This window comes from Pelodiscus sinensis, chromosome 1, assembly GCF_049634645.1.
Source record: "Pelodiscus sinensis isolate JC-2024 chromosome 1, ASM4963464v1, whole genome shotgun sequence".
Taxonomy (NCBI): domain Eukaryota; kingdom Metazoa; phylum Chordata; order Testudines; family Trionychidae; genus Pelodiscus; species Pelodiscus sinensis.
This window is the reverse complement of record NC_134711.1, coordinates 84,702,039-84,725,217: the sequence shown is the minus strand read 5'-3', so window position 1 is coordinate 84,725,217 and position 23,179 is coordinate 84,702,039. Positions and strand designations below refer to the sequence as shown.

At 41.0% G+C, this 23,179-nt stretch overlaps 1 protein-coding gene across 4 annotated transcripts in view; it reads right to left on the bottom strand.

The window, feature by feature from the left end:
• Positions 1–23,179, bottom strand: part of ANO4 (anoctamin 4) — a 326,447-nt gene that overhangs the window by 285,372 nt on the left and 17,896 nt on the right. For all 4 annotated transcript variants that reach the window (XM_075934238.1, XM_075934244.1, XM_075934250.1 and 1 more), the window contains exons 2-3: positions 17,461–17,541; positions 15,428–15,673 (exon numbers count right to left, since the gene is read on the bottom strand). In XM_075934238.1, the coding sequence (XP_075790353.1) occupies positions 15,428–15,673; positions 17,461–17,541 (327 nt within the window). The remainder of the gene's footprint in view (positions 1–15,427; positions 15,674–17,460; positions 17,542–23,179) is intronic.

The following is a 23,179-nucleotide window of genomic DNA, read 5'->3' as shown; positions in this document are numbered from 1 at the left end:
TCTTCTCCACCCATCCCTCATCCCACTCTGAGCTATAGATAAATATTTTTTCCTACCTGCCTCAAAATGAAAAACTGAAAATACTGGAAAATCTCATGTGTATGTGGAGGGGAACTATTTGTTTTTAATTATGTTTCCACAACACATGGCTTCATTGACAAAACCTATTGTGTGAGTTTCTCTTTCAGCCATAAGAATGCCCATATCACTAAAAAAATAAATTATTCCACGGGGATAATAGGCGAGGGGGAAAGCCATACAAAAAGGCAGCAAAACAAAAATCCTCTTTATTCTGTTTAACTACATTAAACAACTCTACTTTCCTGACCATCATCCATTCTCTTTAAATACTGTTATAGGAGATTTATCAGAGGAAATTTAGTGTTGATAAATGTCAAGTAATGCACATTGGAAAAAATAATCCCAACTATACATACAATACAATGGGGACTAATTAAGCTATAACTACTCAAGAGAGAGATCTTGTAGTCATTGTTGATAGCACTCTGAAAACATCCACTCAGTGTGCAGTGGCAGTCAAAAAAGAAAACATTAGGAATAATTTTAAAAAGGGATAGAGAATAAGACAGAGAACATCTTATTGCCTCTAATAAAACATCTTGAATGTTGCGTACAAATGTGGTTGTCTCATCTAAAAAAATACATTGGCATTGGAAAAGGTTCAGAGAAGGACAACAAAAATAATTAGGGGTTTGGAACTGGTCCCATATGAAGAGAGATTAAAAAAATTTGGACTTTTCATCTTAGTCTCCTCTTTTCTAAGGGGGGATATGATAGAGGTCTATAAAATCATGAGTGGTGTGGAAAAAGTGAATAAGGAAAAGTTATTTATTTATTCCCACAATATAAGAACTAGGAGTTACCAAATAAAATAAATAGGCAGCAGGTTTAAAACAAACAAAAGGAAGTTTTTCTTTACTCAGAGCACAGTCAATCTGTGGAACTCCTTGCCAGATTATGTGGTAAAGACTAGGACTTTAACAGAGTTCAAAAAAGGAGCTAGATAGATTCAAGGAGGTTGGGCCCATCAATGCTATTAGTCAGGATGGGTAGGAATGGTGTCCCTAGCCTCTGTTTGTCTGGAAATGGATGACAGGAGAGGGATCACATGACGATTACCTGTTCCCTCTCTCTGGGGCATCTGCTATTGGCCACGGTCAGCAGACAGGATACTGGTCTAGATGGACCTAGTATGGCCATTTTATGTTTTTTAATAAGTCTTTCTACCACGAACATTTTTCTTTCACTTAGGGCACATTTACACAGAGGGCTAAATCCAAAATAAGCTATGAAACTTGAGCTACCTCAACTGCATAGCTTAAGTCATAATAGCTTATTTTGGCATTTGGAGCTGTCTACATAGCAGGAAGTCCAAGAAAGAGAACTTTTCCTCCTACTTCCCTTAATCCTCGAAAAAAGAGGGTTACAGGAGTTGGAAGAAGTCGTCCTTCGGTTGGACATTATTTCAACATTATGGCAAAATAACTGCTTGCGTTTAGACACGGACTATGTTATTTTGGAATAACAATAGTTATTCCAAAATAATGCTGCTGTGAAGACATAGCCTTAGAGATATCATACTATCACGATTTTAATCTGATAATATCATTAATGAATAACTAGAAATGAATAACTAGATTAAAAAAATTAATCTATACCAGGGTGCCTGATGTCTGTAGAAACATTTTGGAGGAGATGTATATTGCAGGTATCCCATTCTTGTTCAATTACTTATCAGAGCTGATGTACATAATTGGGTTACTATAGGCTTTTTAGCTATTTTTTCCATTCAGAAAACATTTAACAAAGCTATTAATTAATTCATACATTACAACTTGACTAGTTAATACAAGCCAAAGTAGTAGGGGAATTTTCCATTACATCTCTCAACAGAAATCCCTACCAGATTTAAAAGAAAATAAATCTTGTACCCAGTTTTAAAGATTGCCTTCGTATCTGTTGGTGGTATCAGATCAGTTCCTGGAGGACAAGTGTTCTCATTCCATTAAAAACCCAACAACCCTACCCACCCCCTTCCAAAAAACCCCACAACCCCCCAAAAAGACAAAAAAGAAAATACCACAGACTTTATTGGCAGTTTCAGCAGGAAAACTAGAGTTGACTAGGCCATGAACCAATGGTAGTGGTGCTCTCTGTAGAACAATGTAGGCACATTGGCAGGTTATGATGGGATAGTCTACATCGCCACTGCCCATGCTGAACCTCTTTTACAGAAAACATGATTGATTCATGAATTCCATGTGATACCATTTGCAGGTCATGAAACTGGAATGAGACCTCGTCAGACTGAGTTCAGTGTTATTACTCACCTGCTTAAGTGCTTTGCAGGACCACAGCCAGAGCATTCAGCACCTTCTAGTTTGAGCCCATGATGAAGGCACAGAATACAATAGCAAATAATGAGTGTAAGCGGTTTCCTTCCCCCTCATTAAATGTGAAGCTTTTTTGTTGATTGTACATTTTTGATTAAGTAAGCCAAACAGTCTTTGAGTAAACAATATTATCTGCTTATGAGGTGTCCAGAATCCTGAAATTATGAAGGTGCATATAGTCAGCTGTTTAAAGGTATTGACTTAATGGTATTTTATGTCCCAGGAGTCAGCAAAGAAGCTATTAATGACTGAAATAGTCAACAGTCCTTTTAAAATCATTGATTGACTGCCATATGCTTTTTAGCAGTTTCAGGCTGTTTAGATTTAAACACATTTTCTGCAGCATTTTATTCAGGAAAAATGCTCTGTCTGCATTTCAGGAGCAAAACTGCGGTCAGCAGTCCAGCCAAGCAACTCTTATACAGAGAGTAATGTCTGTCAGCATTTATGCTGGAGGTAATTAACAGTTGCCATTCACAATGTAAGGACATTCTATGGAAAGGTGGGTGACAGAATTAAAGGGATTGTCTTGCTTTTTCACACACTCACTGATTAGAAGTACAGATATCAAAATGCATTAGCAGCAATAGCAGCACAATATTCCTGATTATAGCCATCCTTGGTTGTGAATACTCCTGTTAGAGTTTCCATCATAATGCCATCTTCACAAGGTTCTAACTTCCAAACATTCATTCATTTTGAGCTAGTTTGCCATGCATGTTCTGTGCCTAAAACAGAGAGAATTTTTTTCTTGAAAGTTTCAATAGCTCTTCAGTAGAAGACATATGGGAAATAGTTTTCATTTTGTGAAATGAACACACAAAATAAAACAAAACAAGACTACAGCAAAAATGGCTGGAGTTGGGAAACTAGTATGGACATACTGTAATCATAATCAGGAACCTATTTGACATTAGATCATGTTATTCATCAATGGTGCGGTTCCACATTACTTACAGTTGGACTAAACGGCATGGCACTAAAAGTACTAGCGGTCTTTCTAGAATATAGTTGCTACCACTGATGAGGAATTATGACTCAGAATTTTGTCCATACAAACATTGTCAGAGAAGGGAGAAACCTTGGAGGGACGTTAGAGGAAGAAACTGAATTGCACAGACTGATAAACTCCATTGCACTGTGCAATATAATGCCAGTTCTTTGATTAGATTATGTGGCATTGTCTAAGGGTGAGTCTACACAGCTGGGCTTAACTCAAAATAAGCTATGCAAATTGAGCTACATCAATTGAGTAGCTTATTTCGAAATAGCTTATTTCAAAAATGAGAGCATCTACACAGCACTTATTTTGAAATACAGCACTCTTCTTCTGACTTCCGTTACTCCTCGTATAATGAGAGTCACAGGAGTTGGAGTAAGAAGTCCTCCAGCTTGACAGTATTTCGACATTATTTCAACATAACTGCCTGCTGCAGACTAAGTTATTTCAAAATAACACTAGTTATTTTGAAATCAAGTTGTTGTGTAGATGTAACCTAACAGAGATTTTAAAAGGCACAAAGAAGAATTAGATACCCTATTGCTCTTGACTTTCAATAGGAGTTGGACTCCTAGATGTCTCCTGTGTCTTTGAAAATCTCCCCCAATCAGCTTATTTGGGTTTCTAACTTTTTTTGTTGCTCAGACAGGGCCATCACAAATCTTGTCACTAGTTCCAGACAAACTGCAGTAGTTTAGGTAGGCCCTTTCTTCCACCCTATTTCTTCAGTGTAAGCATCAACTTCAAAGACCAACTGGAATATTTTAAGTACTACAGGCAGTCCCCGGGTAACGTACAAGATAGGGACTGTAGGTTTGTTCTTAAGTTGAATCTGTATGTAAGTCGGAACTGGCGTCCAGATTCAGACACTGCTGAAACTGACCGCCAGTTCTGACTTACATACAGAATCAACTTAAGAACCCCAGGCGTCCCCAAGTCAGCTGCTGCTGAAACTGATCAGCAGCTGATTCCAGGAAGCCCGGGGCAGAGCAACTCTGCCTCGGGCTTCCTGTAGTCAGCGCTGGTCAGTTTCAGCAGAAGCTGACTTGGGGACGCCTGGGGCAGAGCAGCTGGGGTGCTACTGGACCAACCCAGCAGCACCCCATCTGCTCTGCCCCAGACGTCCTGATTCAGCCGCTGCTGAAACTGACCAGCAGCGGCTGAATCAGGACCTGGGGCAGAGCAGCTGGGGTGCTGCCGGGTTGGTCCAGTAGTGCCCACGGGCGCTGCAGGACCAATCGGCAGCGCCCTAGCTGCTCTGCCCCAGAGTCCAAAACAAAAGCCTGGTCTGCTGGGGGGGGGGGGGAGCACACTAGCTGCCCCCCCCCCCCAGCAGACCAGGGACACGGGGAGCAGAGCCGCAGCGGCAGCGGGGTGCCGCGCCTCTGAGGCTTTGCTCTGGCAAAGCCTCAGAGGCAGGGACCCCGCCACGGCTGCGGCTTCAATCTGGGTGCCTGTGGTCTGCTGGGGACGGCCCCCAGCAGACCACAGGCACCCGGACTGAAGCCGCAGCCGCGGGGGGGTCCCGCGCCTCTGAGGCTTTGCCAGAGCAAAGCCTCAGAGGCGCGGGGAACCGCCGCTGCTGCTGCTTCAGTCAAAGCGGCAGCAGCGGCGGTTCCCCGCGCCTCTGAGGCTTTGCTCTGGCAAAGCCTCAGAGGCGTGGGACCCCCCCCCGCGGCTGCGGCTTCAGTCCGGGTGCCTGTGGTGTGCTGGGGACCGTCCCCAGCAGACCACAGGCACCCAGACTGGAGCAGCAGCAGCGGCGGTTCCCCGCGCCTCTGAGGCTTTGCTTTGGCAAAGCCTCAGAAGCGCGGGAACCCGCCCGGTGCCCCTGGTCTGCTGGAGACGGTCTCCAGCAGACCAGGGGCACCGGAGCAGCTTACGAACGGGGCTTTCTCGCCCCAACTTCCGGGGCGAGAAAGCTCCGTTCGTAAGTGCGGATCCGACATAAGTCGGATCCGCGTAAGTCGGGGACTGCCTGTACTTGAAAGGGACAGGCCTTTTTTCCCCCCCTCTCCTCTGCCACCTCTAGATTGCTCTGGATCCAGTTACAGGCAGGCAGGAAGGTACCACAGGCAGCAGGACTTTTAGAAGCTCTTCACAGTCTGCTTTGGTCTTAACTATCTTGAGCAGTTTGGTATCATCTGCAAATTTTGCCACCTTACTGTTTACCCCTTTCTCTAGATTATTTATAAATAAGTTGAATCACATTAATGCCCATCACTTCAGAATAAGCAACAGTATAATTTTAAAACCACACTGTATTTCTCCTAATGAGGCTTTGTAGCATTAGCTACCAGTGGTTCCCAAACTTTTCAGCATCATGCCCCCTTTTTCATTTTTGAGAAACCCTCATGCCTGCCTCCCCCCCCAAATAGCAGCAAAAGTTGTTGAGAGAAAAAAAAAGGGGGGGGGGGGGGGAGAACTGACCGGGGCCAAAAAGCAACACAACTTGAGCAGATCACCTCGCGCTCCCCGCCCCTAGAATTTCTTCATGCCCCCCAGTTTGGGAACCCATGAGCTACAGGAACAATAAAAGGGTAAATATGTACTAGAGGACAGGAATCGGCAATAATTATGGGAATTCATGTAAATATAAGATGAAATGCAAAAACATACTACAAATTAAATGTGAAGGTTAAGAAATCAAAAATTCAGAAAGTTTAAAGACACGCTTTAAGTGCACTCAACTATTCAACTGATTTCCTTCCAGAGCAGAAAGCAAGCCAAGGAGAAAGCATTATTATATACTTGTAACTACAGCAGCATTGAAAGACTAGGTCCCATTGTGGTAGGCCACCCCTGCTCTATACAATGTCTAGCAGAACAGGACCCTAGTCTCTCAATGCTGGAGTGGGCAATAAAATGTAACTCAGCCACAGATATGCACATCTGTGGATGCAGATACCTGTGGATTTAAAGCAGATATCTGCAGATTTTCAGGGCTCTGCAAGTAAGGGCCAGTTTAGGGGCACCCCTCATCCAGGCTAAGTATTGTTTTGCTGCCTTTTACTCATGCAGTAAGGATCCCAAAATTTCTTTACTCAATACTAAAGTGATACGTAAGCCAACATCAGCCAAAATGGATCATTGTGGCAAAGCAGCTGCAGGTGTGCTTATGCAAATATGATTCATTCCTAACGTTTTCTCCCCTTGCTCACTACTAGATGACAGGGGTGAGCTCATTCAGACCCTACTTGCAGAAGGACTGTGAGGTGACTGAGTGCAGTGGAGGCCTTAAGCATGGATTAGCGATGTTGCTCCCCAGCCCACTAACCAGCAAGTTCTTTTAAAAGTCGGATGAATGTTTTACTAAAAAAAATGAAGCACATGCGCTTTCACTACAGTGTGCAGATTCCCAGAAAAGGTGGGGAAACCTTTATAAAGGCACCATATCAACAAGGATAACAGTTATTATTATTTATTATTTGCATTATCAGGGATCCAGACCCTGTTGTGCTAGGTGCTCTGCAAATGTAACCTACACACCTAGTGTGGTTCACTGTTCCACGTAGTGGCACTCAGGGTATGTCTACACTGCCACCCTAGTTCAAACTAGTGTGGCTAATGTAGGCATTCGAACTTGCAAATGAAGCCCGGGATTTAGATATCCCGTGCTTTATTTGCATGTTCTCGGGCGCCGCTATTTTTAAATGCCCCGTAGTTTGAACTACCTGCCTGCGGCTACACGCGGCACGGGCTAGGTATTTTGAATTAAAGCTCCTAATTCAAACTACTGTTACTCCTCATTACAGGAGGAGTAATGGTAGCTCAAATTAGGAGCTTTAATTTGAACTACCTAGCCTGTGCCGCGAGTAGCCGCAGGCAGGTAGTTCGAACTATGGGGCATATAAAAATGGCAGCGCCCGAGAACATGCAAATAAAGCCCGGGATATCTAAATCCCGGGCTTCATTTGCAAGTTCGAGTGCCTACATTAGCCACCCTAATTCGAACTAGGGTGGCAGTGTAGACATACCCTTAGAGCAGTGTTTTTCAACCTTTTTTTTTTTTTATAAAATACCCCTTTTTAAAAAAATTATAAGTACCCCCAGTACCTACAGTTTTCAGACACAGGACATTTTTTTTCTACTATTGCAACACGTTTGCTTAAACAACTTAATCATAGCTGGGTGAGCGATGGAATTTTTGTTTTAAGTTTTACATCGTTTTATTTTTGTACTTTTTACACCCAAAAATTTCGTTTTCTCCAAATTTCAGTTGTGTTCACATACCCCCCCAGACTTCTCACATACCCCCAAAGGGTACTTGTATCTATGGTTGAGAAACACTGACTTAGACCACATACAGTGAGAGATAAGAACAAGGGAGCTCTACAGCCTAAGCTGAAAGCCAGCTGGCTTTATAGCTCAAGGTGTAGAGGCTCCTATGCCAACTCAAGAAATTCCAGGTTGAAATCCGGCTGGTGTCAATTACAAAAACATGGCTCATATACCAAAGAGCTTTTAATCAAGCTATAAAACAGGAAACAGATGGATACAGACAGATTAGTGAGTACAACTTACAGAAACAATGTGACAATATTGGCCAGCCTGACAGATTGATTTGGAATCAATGGGGGAGAACACATGAGAGATGGCTTAGTATCTGGGATTTAAAATGCTGATCTTAATCAGGGAAACAAAAGGAAAATCAATATTGTCCCTAAAATTATTCGGTCTTTGCTTCATAATTTAGCATCTTTTCCAGCCTTCTTTCCATATGGCTTCCTGTTACACATTTAAAAAAACAGGACATATACCGACTGATATCTTCCTTCCCTCTCTACGTAGTGTTTAGTATTAGTACTTAAGTTATAGTTCCAGCTGAGTCTTTTCTTTTCCAGATCTCTGGACTTGACAGGGGTTTGTCTAGATACACTCACGAAAATACATGCAGTCCCCAAGTGTGCTCAGATTTCCAATCCCAATCAAAGAATGTCTTGAGCTAAACTTCCACTGAGCCAGTCATTAGAAGGCATCAGCACCACCTTGTGGTGCTTGACTTACCCAAACATTTATGCAGTTGCCAGCTAACAGTAGTAGACAGAAAGCACAGGTCCTGAGTCGAAATTAGAACACATTAGGGAATCTGAGCCGGGGATTGCATGTATTTTCATGAGTGTAACTGGCCAAAACCCCGGTCAAGGTCAGAGATCTGGACAAGAAGAGAAACTGGTGACTCAAATGCAGATTTTCATCTTACAGGGAACTTAAGAATATTCAGTTAGAGTTTTGTTCATTTAAGATCCAGCATACACATCAGATGACAATATTACTGTGTAAATACATCTTGCAATTTAGTAACAAGTGAAAAAGGTTTGAATTTAAAAAAATCACAGCAACAAAATAAAATAAGTATGAAGCAGAGAACATATGTTAAACAGAAGGCTCTGGTTGTTGCCAAGTTGCAAACAAATTGAAGAGGCACCTAGAAAATTCTTAGATGTAGATCTTATATATTTCTTATTTATTCCTGTGTCATGGGGAACAACCTGTGTCTTGGGAATTCTTTCTTTTCTGCACGCTAAAGCCTGGTCCACACTAGGCCAGGCAGGCTGGCTTAAGAAAATATGTAGCTGTATTGGGCTCACCTTGAGCCAAACTGTCACAGCATCTACACTGCAGGATGCCAATGGGAGCATATGCTCCCATCAACTTTCCTTACTCCTTGCAGAATGAGGAATATCGGACTCCAGCGGGGCTACCCCCAGTGGTTGGTTTGGGGGTCTACACTAGACCCATTAAATCTAACATTAGAAGCTCAGTCTCCAGAGGGTTGATCATTTCCATAGTGTAGACATGCCCCAAGTTTCTAAACAAATCCAAAAGACATTACTATTGGGCTGGATAGCTACTGTTTCGTACTCTGCCTTAACATCACAATTCTTTATTTTAAAATTCATATTTCATCACGGGCAGGTGAAGCAGGCAACAAAATGGAAAGAGACATCTGAACAGTTGTATAATTTTTCTGAAGTTAAAGTTCATTTGTAAACTGCATAGGACATTTGAAGAGGGGTTTCTTCCCCCTTTTTGAAATTTCTTTTGTCCAAAACCCATGTTATTCATATTTGTAGTTGAAGTCAAATAGTAACTTTTGTGTTTATATGTCCCATTCTCTGTAAAATAAGTCATCATGGTTTCGTCTTCTTTCTCCCTCAAAGTCAATAGCAAATAAAAAAATTAAGCTTCAGAACTAGAGCTGGGAGGGAAATGATTTACACATTCCGTGAACATTTTCAAATGTTTAAACAATTTTCCTGTGTGAAATCAGGACAAAAAAAAAAATCAAATTATCAAATATAGTCACAAAATAAAAAGCTCTTTCCCAGGTTTGTTTTATTTAGACGTTGAGCTTTTTTCTTTTTTAAACTTTCCCTACAGTCTAATTAGTTTACATTTTGAAACAAAAAGATGTTTCAAACTAGAGAACCAGAATGTTTCATTTTGAAAATGTTGATACAAAATATTTCAACACTTTCACCTCTTTTGACAATTTTTCAAATTGAGAAATTCAACTTGTTCTATGAAGAATTTAACTTTCAACAAATTGGCATTCTTTGACTAAAACGGATTCATCAAAAAATGTATAGCCAGTTTTACTCAGAACATACCAGTGACCTCGGAGGAGGCGGGGGGAGAGAAGTAACTAGTTAGCTACCAGACGGAGGCAGCTACAAAAGACAGGTCTGGAGTAACAGTCTAGTGAGAACATCTACAAGCCTCAAGCTGCCAGTAGAAAGAACAGGTGGTAGGATTCCTACTAGCCTGCTTTTGCTGCACCCTGCTCAGAGACTCAGTCATTCCTATCAGCCTCTGGTTATCAGGAGTTTGATAAAATTGAAACTGTCCTCTCTCTCTCTAGCCACTGGAATGAAAAAAGAGCTTTCCACTCTGTGATGATGGACTGGAGTCCACTACTCTCACCACCTTCTACAGCTTCCCAGCTCCTACAGAAAAATACTAGGGTCTCATGTAATTTACTTTGCATTTTTGAGGGCTCCTCTGCCCCACAATTAGTTAATTCCTGCTTCTTCACCTCCTGTCCCCTGAAGCCCAAATCAAACATTAGTGTATATGCATTGTATTACTTGGAAAGACTAGACTTTTAAACATTTTTTGTGTATTTATATCTCCCAGGTTTTCTGTTCTCTCTCTTCATTTCTTAATTCATTCCACATTCATAGTTCTCTTCTGGCTACGTGTCCCTTTTCCTCAGAATTTAGCTTTTCCCACTTTATCCTGATGAATCTTTTTTCCTCTTTTGCCATCTAAAGCTTCCTTCTTTTGCTTTCCTGACCACCCACAATCATTTTTCCTTCCATTCTCCCCTCTTCCCTCCTCCCATTCACCAACATATCCTTCCCTCATGATAGTGGGAATACAGAGTGGGAAAGGTGCCTGCCAACTCATCATGCATAAAAGCAAAGAGACCTCTCCTCTCCGGTCTTGTTCCATTCTTCCCCTTCATTTCTTCCCATGTCCTCTTCCATTCCCTGTGTCCTTCTCCAACCACCTTCCTTCTGCCTATTCTGTTCTCCTCTGCATTCCCCTTCCCTTCCATCATCCCAGTCCATCAATTACTCCTTTTTGGTTCCTCATCCCAGCCCCTTTCCTCTTCAGAGTTCAAACCATCTCAGTTTTGACCAGGGTTAAAAAAATAAAGAAATGACCTAGATTGTACTGTACCATCACCACATGCCACTCTTGCTGTAATTTATCACACTCAATGGCTACGTCTACACTGGCCCCTTCTTTGGAAGGGGCATGCTAATTTTGAACTTGGGAATAGGGAAATCCGTGGGGGATTTAAATATCCCCCGCAGGATTTAAATAAACATGTCCGCCACTTTTTTTCCAGCTTGGGGAAAAGCCGGAAAAAAGCATCTAGACTGGCGCGATCCTCTGGAATAAAGCCCTTTTCCAGAGGATCTCTTATTCCTACTTTGAAGGGCTTTATTCCAGAGGATCGCGCCAGTCTAGATGCTTTTTTCCGGCTTTTCCCCAAGCCGGAAAAAAAGCGGCAGCCATGTTTATTTAAATCCCGTGGGGGATATTTAAATCCCCCCGCGGATTTCCCTATTCCCAAGTTCAAAATTAGCATGCCCCTTCCGAAGAAGGGGCCGGTGTAGACGTAGCCACTAAGTATATTATATGATTCACTACTCTTTATAACCAACTAGGCTAGCTTGCCTACAATGCAAACTATCATTTTTCAGATCTGTTTCCTACTGCTTGCTGAGACTTCTGAAATCAGATTCTGGTTTTTAAAATATAAAGGACAAACTGCAGGGGAGGAGACTTAATCAATCAATCTACAACAAGGCTTGCTTTGCCTACAGCTCACACTTTTTGATGCTATTATATTGAAGGCAATATAGCACACATTCCACAATCTAAAATGCTCGTTTTCTGGCATTGAAATAAGATTATCGAATGTACAGTCTGCAAAAAACAATGCATCTGGACAGTATGAGTAACCTGCAACATGACATATACCTCATATGTAGCAAGCAATACAGGCAGTCCCTGGGTTACGTACAAGATAGGGACTGTAGGTTTGTTCTTAAGTTGAATCTGTATGTAAGTTGGAACTGGCGTCCAGATTCAGCCGCTGCTGAAACTGATCAGTTTCAACAGCGACTGAATCTGGATGCCAGCTCTGACTTACATACAGATTCAACTTAAGAACCCCAGGCGTCCCCAAGTCAGCTGTTGCTGAAACTGATTCCAGGAAGCCGGGGGCAGAGCAACTCTGCCTCGGGCTTACTGTAGTCAGCCGCTGGTCAGTTTCAGCAGCGGCTGACCTGGGGACGCCTGTCCCGCTGCGGGCGTCCTCCGAGGCTTTGCTCCCCGTCTCCCTGGTCTGACCAGCAGACCAGGGAGACGGGGAGCAGCTTTTCTCGCCCCGGAGAACGCGGGCGGCGGGATCGCGGCTCATCTGGGCGTCCCACCGCTCCCATCTTCCGGGGCGAGAAAAGCCCCGTTCGTAACTGCGGATCCGACATAAGTCGGATCCGTGTTACTCGGGGACTGCCTGTAATTTAACTGCCTGTTCATTTCAGCTTTTTATTTCGTATTATTCGTTTTTGGCATTTGTATAACTGTAGCATCCAGGACCTGAGGGACAAACCAACACCCTGCGCTGCTAGATGTTATACAAACACAAAACTAAAAAACAGGCAAACTCCAATGTTTAAAGTTATCTTGTAGAGAAACTTAATTTAGATTTAATTCCTCTGGATAATTTGTGTATGCTGCTTCATTACCTAACAAGGCAGACAACATCGCTGGGGATTTCTTAGCCCCTCTGAAGTGCAGAAGAGCAGGGGAAAGCAAGAAGGACTACAGCAAAACCCTGCAATGGAAGGAACACAAGTACAGAGCAAAGGGTGTGAGGAAGGAGGAGGAGCAGGAAGAATGGGAGCAGTGCAGAAAAAAAAGAGGGCTGCAAACATAAGGTGGAAAGCATCAAGTTGAGGCACTATGGGGAGGCCAGAGAGGAAAAGAGAGAGAGAGTCAGATGGATGTGGGTGGAAGGTTGCTGGAGGGGAGAGATTTGAAGAGATCTGATGTATTGGGGCAGTAGGCAGGATCTGGAAAGACTGCCTAGGGATTATGTTTACTTTACTTCTTTAACCATGGTGAAACCAGAGGTTGTCACAAATGTCTCCATTTTACTGCTGCTGCAAGAGCTTCACAAAAGGAGAGAGTCCAAAGAGCAAGCACCTTTATGTCCTGTGTGAAGGAGGCAATACTCAATTGGACATGAGATCATAACCCGACTCCCTTAAGTTGGAGGGACACCAATTAGCAGTTGCAGGCACAGTGATATAGTCAACAAATGAAATACCATATTCTTGGGTTCCACTAGTAAGTCACAGGGTTTTCTACTCATGAAATTCTTGCTAAAGATGTAAATATGGTCATTTAGTATGTCGGACACTTTGCTAACACTCATTAGGGGAAGCTGTCATGAGGCACAGAGGCTGATCTGGGACTATGGCCAGGCAGTGTAGAAGAATAGGAGAAGCAGGGCTGGCCTGCCAAGCACTGGAAGAAGAAAGTGCTGCAGTCCTTTAATCAAGAAGAACATGCTGGTGCATCCTTATAAACAAGTCAGATACACAGGTCTAACTAATAAGTTTGTCTAGAGAATATTCATCAGTATCCTTTCATAACACCTATTAATATTTTAGATAGAATTTTTTTTTAAAAAAGTTATTTTCTGTTTGATATTTTCTTGACAAGTGAATGGAAAGTTAACCATTAGCATGGTCAACAACAACAGAGAAGACTAGGAATCTAAGAATCAGTTACAAATACAATAGATACACTTTGAAAGTTAAATGGGGCAAGACTGTCATAATCGAGACCATCTCCCAAAATAGAGTAGCTTGACTAAGTGCACTTGCATACCTGGAATTTTCAGGGTGGCCGACTGAACCTTAGCAGTGCTTTGACTGGCCACGGAGGCAGCGCATGGCTCTCAGTCAATGTTGTGTGCAATCAGTGTGCACCTGACTTCAGGTACCCTTGCTTTACATATTTCTTAGTTTAATAATACCGGTAGGAAAAAAACCTACATAGATGGAAACCAGCAGACTCTGGCAACCCTGCACAGGGGCAGTGGTAAACAAAATGTCTCATGGGCCATATATAGAAGCCTGATGGATTGCAGGCTGCTCACCACTGCACTGGAATTCAGCACTGGGCCTAGCTACATTTTGAAAATTTAGTTAATTTTATTAGCTAGATGGCAGTATTTTTTAATTGTTAGAGTAACAATTGGGACTTTTTGACCCATTAGCACGAACAGTTACAGCTAAGCACAAGAATCGCTATTCAATGTCTGGTGAGACGGCTATTTATCTAAGGAGAAGTGGTATTTCTATCACAAAGTAAGGAGTAAGGTGAGCTCTGTCATAAGCTTTTAAGACACAATCACAGAACTCATACATCTAACATGTTGACCTGAGAATGGGGTTTCGCCAAATGTACACTGATATTTGGCATCCGATAAGCAAAACAGCTACTGAAAGTTATGACATTTGCCTTTTGCTAACTGCTTCACTGGTATCTAATCACATTTGATTTGCCACTGTCCTAACTGGAGAATATCAGTCATTAGGAGCAGTGATTGAAAAACTTTAAACTGGAATTTTTCTTTGCAAGAAATAAAATGGTATGACTGTTCAATTAGTTGCAGGAGATTAAATCATTAATGAGAGTTAGAGTATTAGGTCCTAGGGAGGTAATAATGTATGTTTTCTTTGATTTCAGTAATTCCTTGGAATTTCAGTGCACATTATTCATTGACTGCACTTTTTAATATTCCCATAAGTCACTCTAGACATATTGTTAGTTATGTATTATGAGATTAAAACTGAAATAGCGTAACCCAAATAATGGCATAATATATCTGATGTATGTTTATAATAAAGAGACTTATTTCAGTTAACGGTTCAAGACGTGTTAGGACCTTTTAAAAGTAAATAAAAAAAATTAATAAGAGCGTCAAGCCTGGGCACACACTGTGCTCAGCATTAGTGATGCTTTTCCATATCAATCACTTTTTTGAAACTGGAACCACACTAGTCCCTGCTTCCATCTAACTGGTATCTATCCAGGACCCTCAACCCTCCCATTTAGCAAGCTAGAAAGAACAGAGTGGTTGCAACCTTTTTATGTCTGTTTTCAACCCTCGAGGTTGAGAATCCTTGACTTAGACTAATGCAGACACCAGCTGTTTACCTTGATGTTGTTTTAAATTCAGTGCCCATTATTTTTGATGCATTTAAGTCAATGAAACTACTTGCTGGAATAAAGTCTATGAGATAATAGGCAAGGGTTTCAGAATAAATTCCATATCGCCAAATCCTGCTCCCTGAAGTCAATAGTAGTTTTGGCAATGATTCTGTGACAGCAGGAACAATCCATTAATTTTTACACTCAAACTACTGATTAGACTAGGCCCTGAATAGTGAGTCTGAAAAAAAAAAAAAAATCTTACCTGTGGATTCTTGACTCAGAGTTTCCTGGCTGCTGCTGCTGCTGCTGCTGCAAGAAGGCACTGGAGTGATAGACAGTGAAGCTGGGCAGGATAAAGGAGCTGATAAATCAACTTGTGGCTCAAAAGATCGATATACAGGAATGCCAGCTTCTTCAGAGATGTAGAAAGGAAGATGAGGGCCACCATGTGCATACGGATTTTTCCAGTGAGAGAAACCTATTGCAAATGGTCCAGCAGCAGCGTAACCTGGCAACAGTATTTAGATTTAAAGCATATGGTTTGGTCTGTTTCATAGCAAATAATATAAAACAAAACAAACACAAACAAAATCTAAGCCACAAGATTTGTGTTTTGTTATTGTTTTTTTAATATTTAACTCTTAAATAACCTCTCCTCTTCTGAGGAAGGGCCACATCAAAAATATTAATGATACTGGGCCAGATTCTCCTGTGGCATAATTCTGCAAAATCAACAGCTATAACACGGGCTGATGTATCCTTTCAATACATCTTTTCCTCCTATTCTTACATAAAACACAGTTAAGCCATTCCACAGAGTGAGCCCAGTCAGATGTCCAACATGGAGTCTGCACTCCTCTTTCTTTCTGCATATACTTTTCTAGTCCCATCTACACATTTTAATACCAGTTTAACTATTTGGATTCGGAGTAATTTTTTCCTTTCAAAATCAGTACAACTCTAGTATGGATGAAATTACACTTGTATATAGATGCCTTATACCAGGATTGCTTAGTCATCTTTGCTACAGGACCAATTGTATTGATAAAAACAAGTAGTCCTGTGGCACCTTTATATATGATACCATATGTATAGTATCATGAGCTTTTGTGGGCAAAACCCACTTCTCCAGATGAGCTGGGCTAAAGTGGGGTTTGCCAACGAAAGGACATGAGGTTGTATATATATTTGTCAGTCTAAGGTGCCACAGGACTACTCGTTTTTAAAGTTACAAACTAACACAGCTACCCCTCAGACTCGCTAATCACAATCCTCGCAAAAGCTGCCAAAGTCAATGCTCTCATAATATGGGCTTTTACTTTATTTCACTTTTACTTTTTGAGATCAGGATATTTAATTAGATGGATGTTGTGTTCTGGTTAACTGTAAAGTAACAGATTTGTGAAAATAGGGTTTAATCCTTCATCTGTCGTCATTTTAGATTGTAAAATCAATTTTCCACATGGCTAAAATTTAACTGAGGAACATGAAATGTCATAGAGACAGAGCTGTTTAATATAGTAATTAAGCCATGATCTGAACACTGAGATAGCATCATTTGCCGACAGATTTTTTTTTTTTTTTGGCATAAATCAAGATTACAGAAGACTGAGGTTTCAAAGAGAGACTTAAACAAAACAGGTGCGTGAGGAGCACCATGGGAGATAAAACTCAGTGTTCACGCATCTAGCATAATGCCTACAGAAAGGAATTTTAACTAGTCATATATATTTCTAGGTTCTAAAATGTAGCCACCATAAATGCACAGGGATCCCAGCAAGCAGAGCCATGACCAATAACAAAAGTTTGCTGCAAAGTAAATAGTATTATTGCTGTCAGACAGGGTAACAATCAATCCCTCTGTCCTTCCTGAACTCAAGTAAAATGTGAAAGGTGCCTACCAGCCAATGGAAACTAAAATGAAGTCTTAACATCTCACTTACAGGCTACAGAGACACCCACTGTTGCACATCACTCCGCCCAATACCCCCCCTACTTCTCGTGGCGGGGGGTCCTCTATAAATTAATTAGTTTAGCTTCACACCCATCCCATCTTTATCACTCATGATGAGACTACTGATAATTACAACTCAGATTATCCTGGTTCCTCTCCATTGGCAAATGAAGACCACTAAATTCCCTGACCAAACTTGTCAGAAGGTAACAACCTTCAGGTTGAATTTGCACCTAGAGGCATAAAGCTCATTCATCCATATTTCTTGTTATACACAAAACTAATTGTGTCAGATTTATTTTTTTGCACAAATATAAAAGTGATTTCACATGTCTACTTACCTACTGTGATCTGGCTGACACAACTGTAGTAACTACTTCCAGCTGAAAGACTGTAACTGCCACTTTTAGTCTCTCGGTTTGCTAAAACAGAAGATTCAAAAAGATTAATTATACAATCAACCATTTAAGTAGGCAAGAGTCATCATGAAGGAGAGAGATATTTCTTTTCCTTCATCAAATGGGGAAAAGGTGGAGGGGTTATAGTGGACCACAAGCTGAATATGAGTCAGCAGTGTGATGCTGTTGCAAAAAAAGCAAACATGATTCTGGGATGCATTAACAGGTGTGTTGTGAGCAAGACACGAGAAGTCATTCTACTCTGCGCTGGTTAGGCCTCAGTTGGAGTATTGTGTCCAATTCTGGGCATCGCATTTCAAGAAGGATGTGGAAAAATTGGAGAGGGTCCAGAAAAGAGCAACAAGAATGATTAAGAACATGACCTATGAAGGAAGGCTGAAGGAACTGTGTTTGTTTTGTTTAGAAAAGAGAAGATTGAGGTAATAAAGTGATAGGGAATAGCCAGCATGGGTTTGTGAAGAACAAGTCATGCCAAACTAATCTGATAGCTTTCTTTGATAAGATAACGAGCCTTGTGGACAAGGGAGAAGCAGTGGATGTCATATACCTAGACTTTAGTAAGGCATTTGATACGGTCTCGCATGATATTCTTATTGATAAACTAGGCAAATATAACTTAGATAGGGCCACGATAAGGTGGGTGCATAATTGGCTGGATAACCGTAGTCAGAGAGTTGTTGTTAACGGTGCTAAATCCTGCTGGAAAGGGATAACAAGTGGAGTTCCTCAAGGGTCTGTTTTGGGACCCGTACTGTTCAATATCTTCATCAATGATGTAGATATTGGGATAGAGAGTACGCTTATTAAGTTTGCAGATGATACCAAACTGGGTGGGGTTGCAACTTCTTTGGAGGATAGGGAAATAATTCAAAATGACCTTAGCAAGTTAGAGAAATGGTCAGAGGTAAACAGGATGAGGTTTAATAAAGAGAAATGCAAAGTGCTCCACTTAGGAAGGAACAATCAGTTCCATACATACAAGATGGGAAGCGACTGTCTAGGAAGGAGCATGGCGGAAAGAGATCTAGGGGTCATAGTGGACCACAAGTTGAATATGAGTCAACAGTGTGATGCTGTTGCAAAAAAAGCAAATATGATTCTAGGTTGTATCAACAGGTGTGTTGTAAGCAAAACTCGTGAAGTCATTCTGCCACTCTACTCTGCGCTAGTTAGGCCTCAGCTGGAGTACTGTGTCCAGTTCTGGGCGCCACATTTCAAGAAAGATGTGGAGAAATTGGAAAGGGTACAGAGAAGAGCGACAAGAATGATTAAAGGTTTAGAGAACATGACCTATGAAACCAGGCTTCATGAACTGGGCTTGTTTAGTTTGGAAAAAAGAAGATTAAGGGGGGACATGATAGCGGTTTTCAAATATCTAAAAGGGTGTCACAAGGAGGAAGGAGAAAATTTGTTCCTCTTGGTTTCTGAGGACAGGACAAGGAGTAATGGGCTTAAAGTGCAGCAGGGGAGGTTTAGATTGGACATTAGGAAAAAATTCCTAACTGTCAGGGTGGTCAAATATTGGAATAAATTGCCAAGGGAGGTGGTGGAATCTCCCTCTCTGGAGATATTTAAGAACAGGTTGGATAGACATCTGTCAGGGATGGTGTAGACGGAGCTTGGTCCTGCCTTGAGGGCGGGGGGCTGGACTCGATGACCTCTTGAGGTCCCTTCCAGTCCTATTATTCTATGATTCTATGAGGGGGGACATGATAGCAGTTTTCAGGTATCTAAAAGGGTGTCACAAGGAGGAAGGAGAAAACTTGTTCATCTTGGCCTCTGAGGATAGAACAAGTAGCAATGGGCTTAAACTGCAGCAAGGGAGGTTTAGGTTGGATCTCAGGAAAAAGTTCCTAACTGTCAGGATAGTCAAACACTGGAATAAATTGCCCAGGGAGGTTGTGGAATCCCCATCTGTGGAGATATTTAAGTGTAGGTTAGATAAATGTCTATCAGGGATGGTCTACACAGTATTTGGTCCTGCCACGAAGGCAGGGGATTGGACTCGACCGCTCGAGGTCCCTTCCAGTCCTAGTATTCTATGATTCTATGTTACTACTTCTTTAAAAAGAAATGTCTCTGCTTAGGATGACAGTGATTTGTATTGCCCTCTCCACAAATGTGCACACACATTTCCCTAGCCTAAAGAGCTTACAATCAAAATACAAGATGAGAGACAAGAGATGGGGGAAGACAAGGTGGAGACAGGAGGACAAAATAGTGAAACAATTAGGATTAGCACAATAAGCAACAGCCACAGCACACCATCTATCTACCTGTCAAGCATTTTGTAGACATAACTGTAGAGCCAAATTTCAAAGACCGATTAGAAGAAGAATGATGTAGTGGCCTTAAAAGCGAAGACATGAAGTTTACTTCTGACAGGTGGAAAGAAGGAACTAGCAGAAGAATGCAAAGAGTAGAGGAAATGGTCAGAGTGGCAATAATACTACCATATCTTTATACACTGTACTAGGGGCTGGATTAAGACCTTTAGCGGCCCTAAGCACTGAAAAGATTATGGTGCCCCCCCATACCTAATTCAAAATAAAAACAATACCATACCGTAAAATCTCTTCTTCTTTTTTTTATGCCCCTGATTTGCTGGTGCTCTAAGCACGTGCTTAGTCTGCCTATTGGGTAATCCAGGCCTGACTGTACTGCATAACTAATTTACTACAGACAAGAAATGGCATACACCACAGATATGAGACAATACATCAAAAGACAAAATTTAAGAGATGAGGAAATTCTGTGTTTCGTATTTGTATATGTATCCATTTTCCTTGTGGAAAAGAGCTATAGGCTCTAATTGGGGTTAAACTAATAAGCAGGGGCGGCCCGTGACTAGAGGTGGATTCGGCCGCCGCCTAGGGCGCCACCGCCCGGGGTGCCCAGTGAGGACGTCACAAGGTGCCCGGGGCGCCCAATGATGATGTCAGTCCATTGATGGCCCTGCAGGCGGGGGCGCCAATCATTTATTCCACCTGGGGCGCCAGCTGCCGCAGCCGGCCTTGGACCACTCCTGCCAGAAAGTGTTCTAAATAAACTACTCTGAAGGTAATCTATTGAGTTTAAACAGAGAATGAGAATGCCTCTCTGTTTTCTCAACCACCCTATGGAATTTAATAGAAAAAATTTTCTGTTACAGAGTTGGATAAGATGGTTGAAAAATATCTAGAGAAAGGCTATCATTTCCTGTTTGGTTTTATAGAACTTTTCCTTAAAAGGTCAGCAGAGATTACATAAATGGCTAGCATGTAATTATTTGAACATCATCAGTTCTTGCATAAGCAAGAACAGCTATATGGAGCCTTTGCCTCTGATAGATATGACAGTAACATATCTGCAATATCCTGGGCAAACCTTAGGGAATTAAACATTATTGAATTATATTTAATATATTTTGATCCACTGGAAAGGCAAATGTCAGTGTTATTATATTGAACTTGGTTAGAAGGAAGAAAGATTAATGCATTCTCTAGGAGACAGAGTGAACAATATTGTTTATAGTATTGTAGACATGTTGGTCCTAAGATATTAGAAAGACAATATGGGTGAGGAAACGTCCCAGACTGAGGTGTCAGTAGAGCAGGTTTTGGAACAAAATGATAAATTAAACAATAATAAGTCACCAAAACTAGAAAAGTATTGGCCCAAGAACTCTGAATTTACTCTAGTATGAAACTGCAGAACAATTACATAACCTACATCTTAAATCAATATCTATACCAGATGTCTGGAGGATAGCTAACATAACACTGATTATTAAAAAAAAAAAAAAAGCTTGAGAACTGATCTTCACAATTACAGGTTGGTAAGCCTAACTGGTTGAAATTATAGTGAAAAACAGAATTATCAGATACATATATGAACACATTATGTTAGGGAAGAGTCAACACACATTTTGTAAAGGGAAATCATGCCTCTCCAATCTACTGGAATTCTCAGAGGTTGTCAACAAACATGTAGTCAAGGATGATCCAGTGGATATAGAGTACTTGAACTTTCAGAAAGAGTTTAACATAGTTCTTCAGCAAAGGCTCTTAAGCAAAGTAAGCAGTCATGGGATAAAGGAAGGTCCTTTCATAGCTCAGTAACCAGTTAAAAGAAAAAAAAAAAAAAAAAGAGAGGTAAAAAGCAGGTTCCCCCCAAAAATGTATACGGACACCAGTGTTGTACGACAAATTCATAAGTTATCTGAAAAAAAGGTAAACAGTGATATGGCAAAGTTTGCAGACAATATAAAGTTATTAAAGATAGTTAGTCCAAAGAAGACTGTAAAGAGTCATGAAGGGATCTCGCAAAACTGGAGAAGAAAATGGCAGATGAAATTCTATGATAAATGCAAAGTAATGTACACTGGAAAACATCATTCATATATATATATATATATATATATATATATATATATATATATATATATATATATATATATATACTCTCTCTCTCTCTCTCTCTAAATAAATATAAATATAAATATAAATATAAATATAAATATAAATATATAAAAAATGATGGGGTCTAAATTAGCTGCTATCAATCAAGAAAAAGATCCTGGAGTCATTGTGAATAGTTCTCTGAAAACACCCACTCATTGTGTAGTAATAGTAAAAAATACTAACAAAGTTAGGAATCATTAGAAGAGGAATAGATAATATGACAGAAAATATAATTGAATATTGTGGGTAGTTCTGGCCAGCCCAACTCCAAAGAGTTATATTAGCATTGGAAAAAGTACAGAGAAGGGCAACAAAAATTATTAATGGTGTGCAACAACTTCCTTATAGGAAGAAATTAAAAATGTAAGGATTATTCAGCTTGGAAGAGACACAGCTGAGGAAGGATATGAGAGAGGTCTATAAAATCATGATTGATGTGGAGAAAATGAATAATGTAATGCTATTTACACCTTCACATTACACACGAATCAAGGGTCCTACAATAAAACTAATAAGCAGCAAGTTGAAAACAAACAAAAAGGGAGTACTTCTTCACACAATGCATAGTCAACCTGTTGAACTTGTTGCTAAAGGATATTGTGAAGGCCTCAGATATAAGTAGTTTCAAAAAAGAAAGAGATTCATTCATAGAGGATAGGACCAGAGATAACTAATAACCAAAATGGTCAGGAAAACTGCATGCTCTGTGTAATCCTATATCTCTAACTTCCTGATGTAAGAGCTAGATGGGAGAGATTGATCACTCAATTGCCCTGTTCCGTTCATTGTCTCTGTAGCATTTGGCACTAATCACTGTCAGAAGACAGGATACCAAGTTAGATGGATCATTGTTCTGACCCAATAGGGCCATTCCTAAATTCTAACATGGTTGTTCTTAAGTTCTAGAAGAGCTCGGTGTAGCTCAAAAGTGTCTCTTTCACCAAAGTTGTTGGTCTAATAAATGATATTAGCTCTGACGCCTTTTCTCTCTAAAATCTAATGTAGCAGAGATGATTGATGTTTCAGACAATGTGCGTTAAATGGGATTACTACAAAGTACTGGGGAGGACGGGATTGCAAACCCCCTCCCCTAATCTACAGACTCTGTTTTGTGTGGAGGAGGGGGTATCTGTTCCTTGCTAATTATCTGTTACCAGAGGACAGTTCAAAGGCCCCACTGGATTCTCCAAGGACCAACA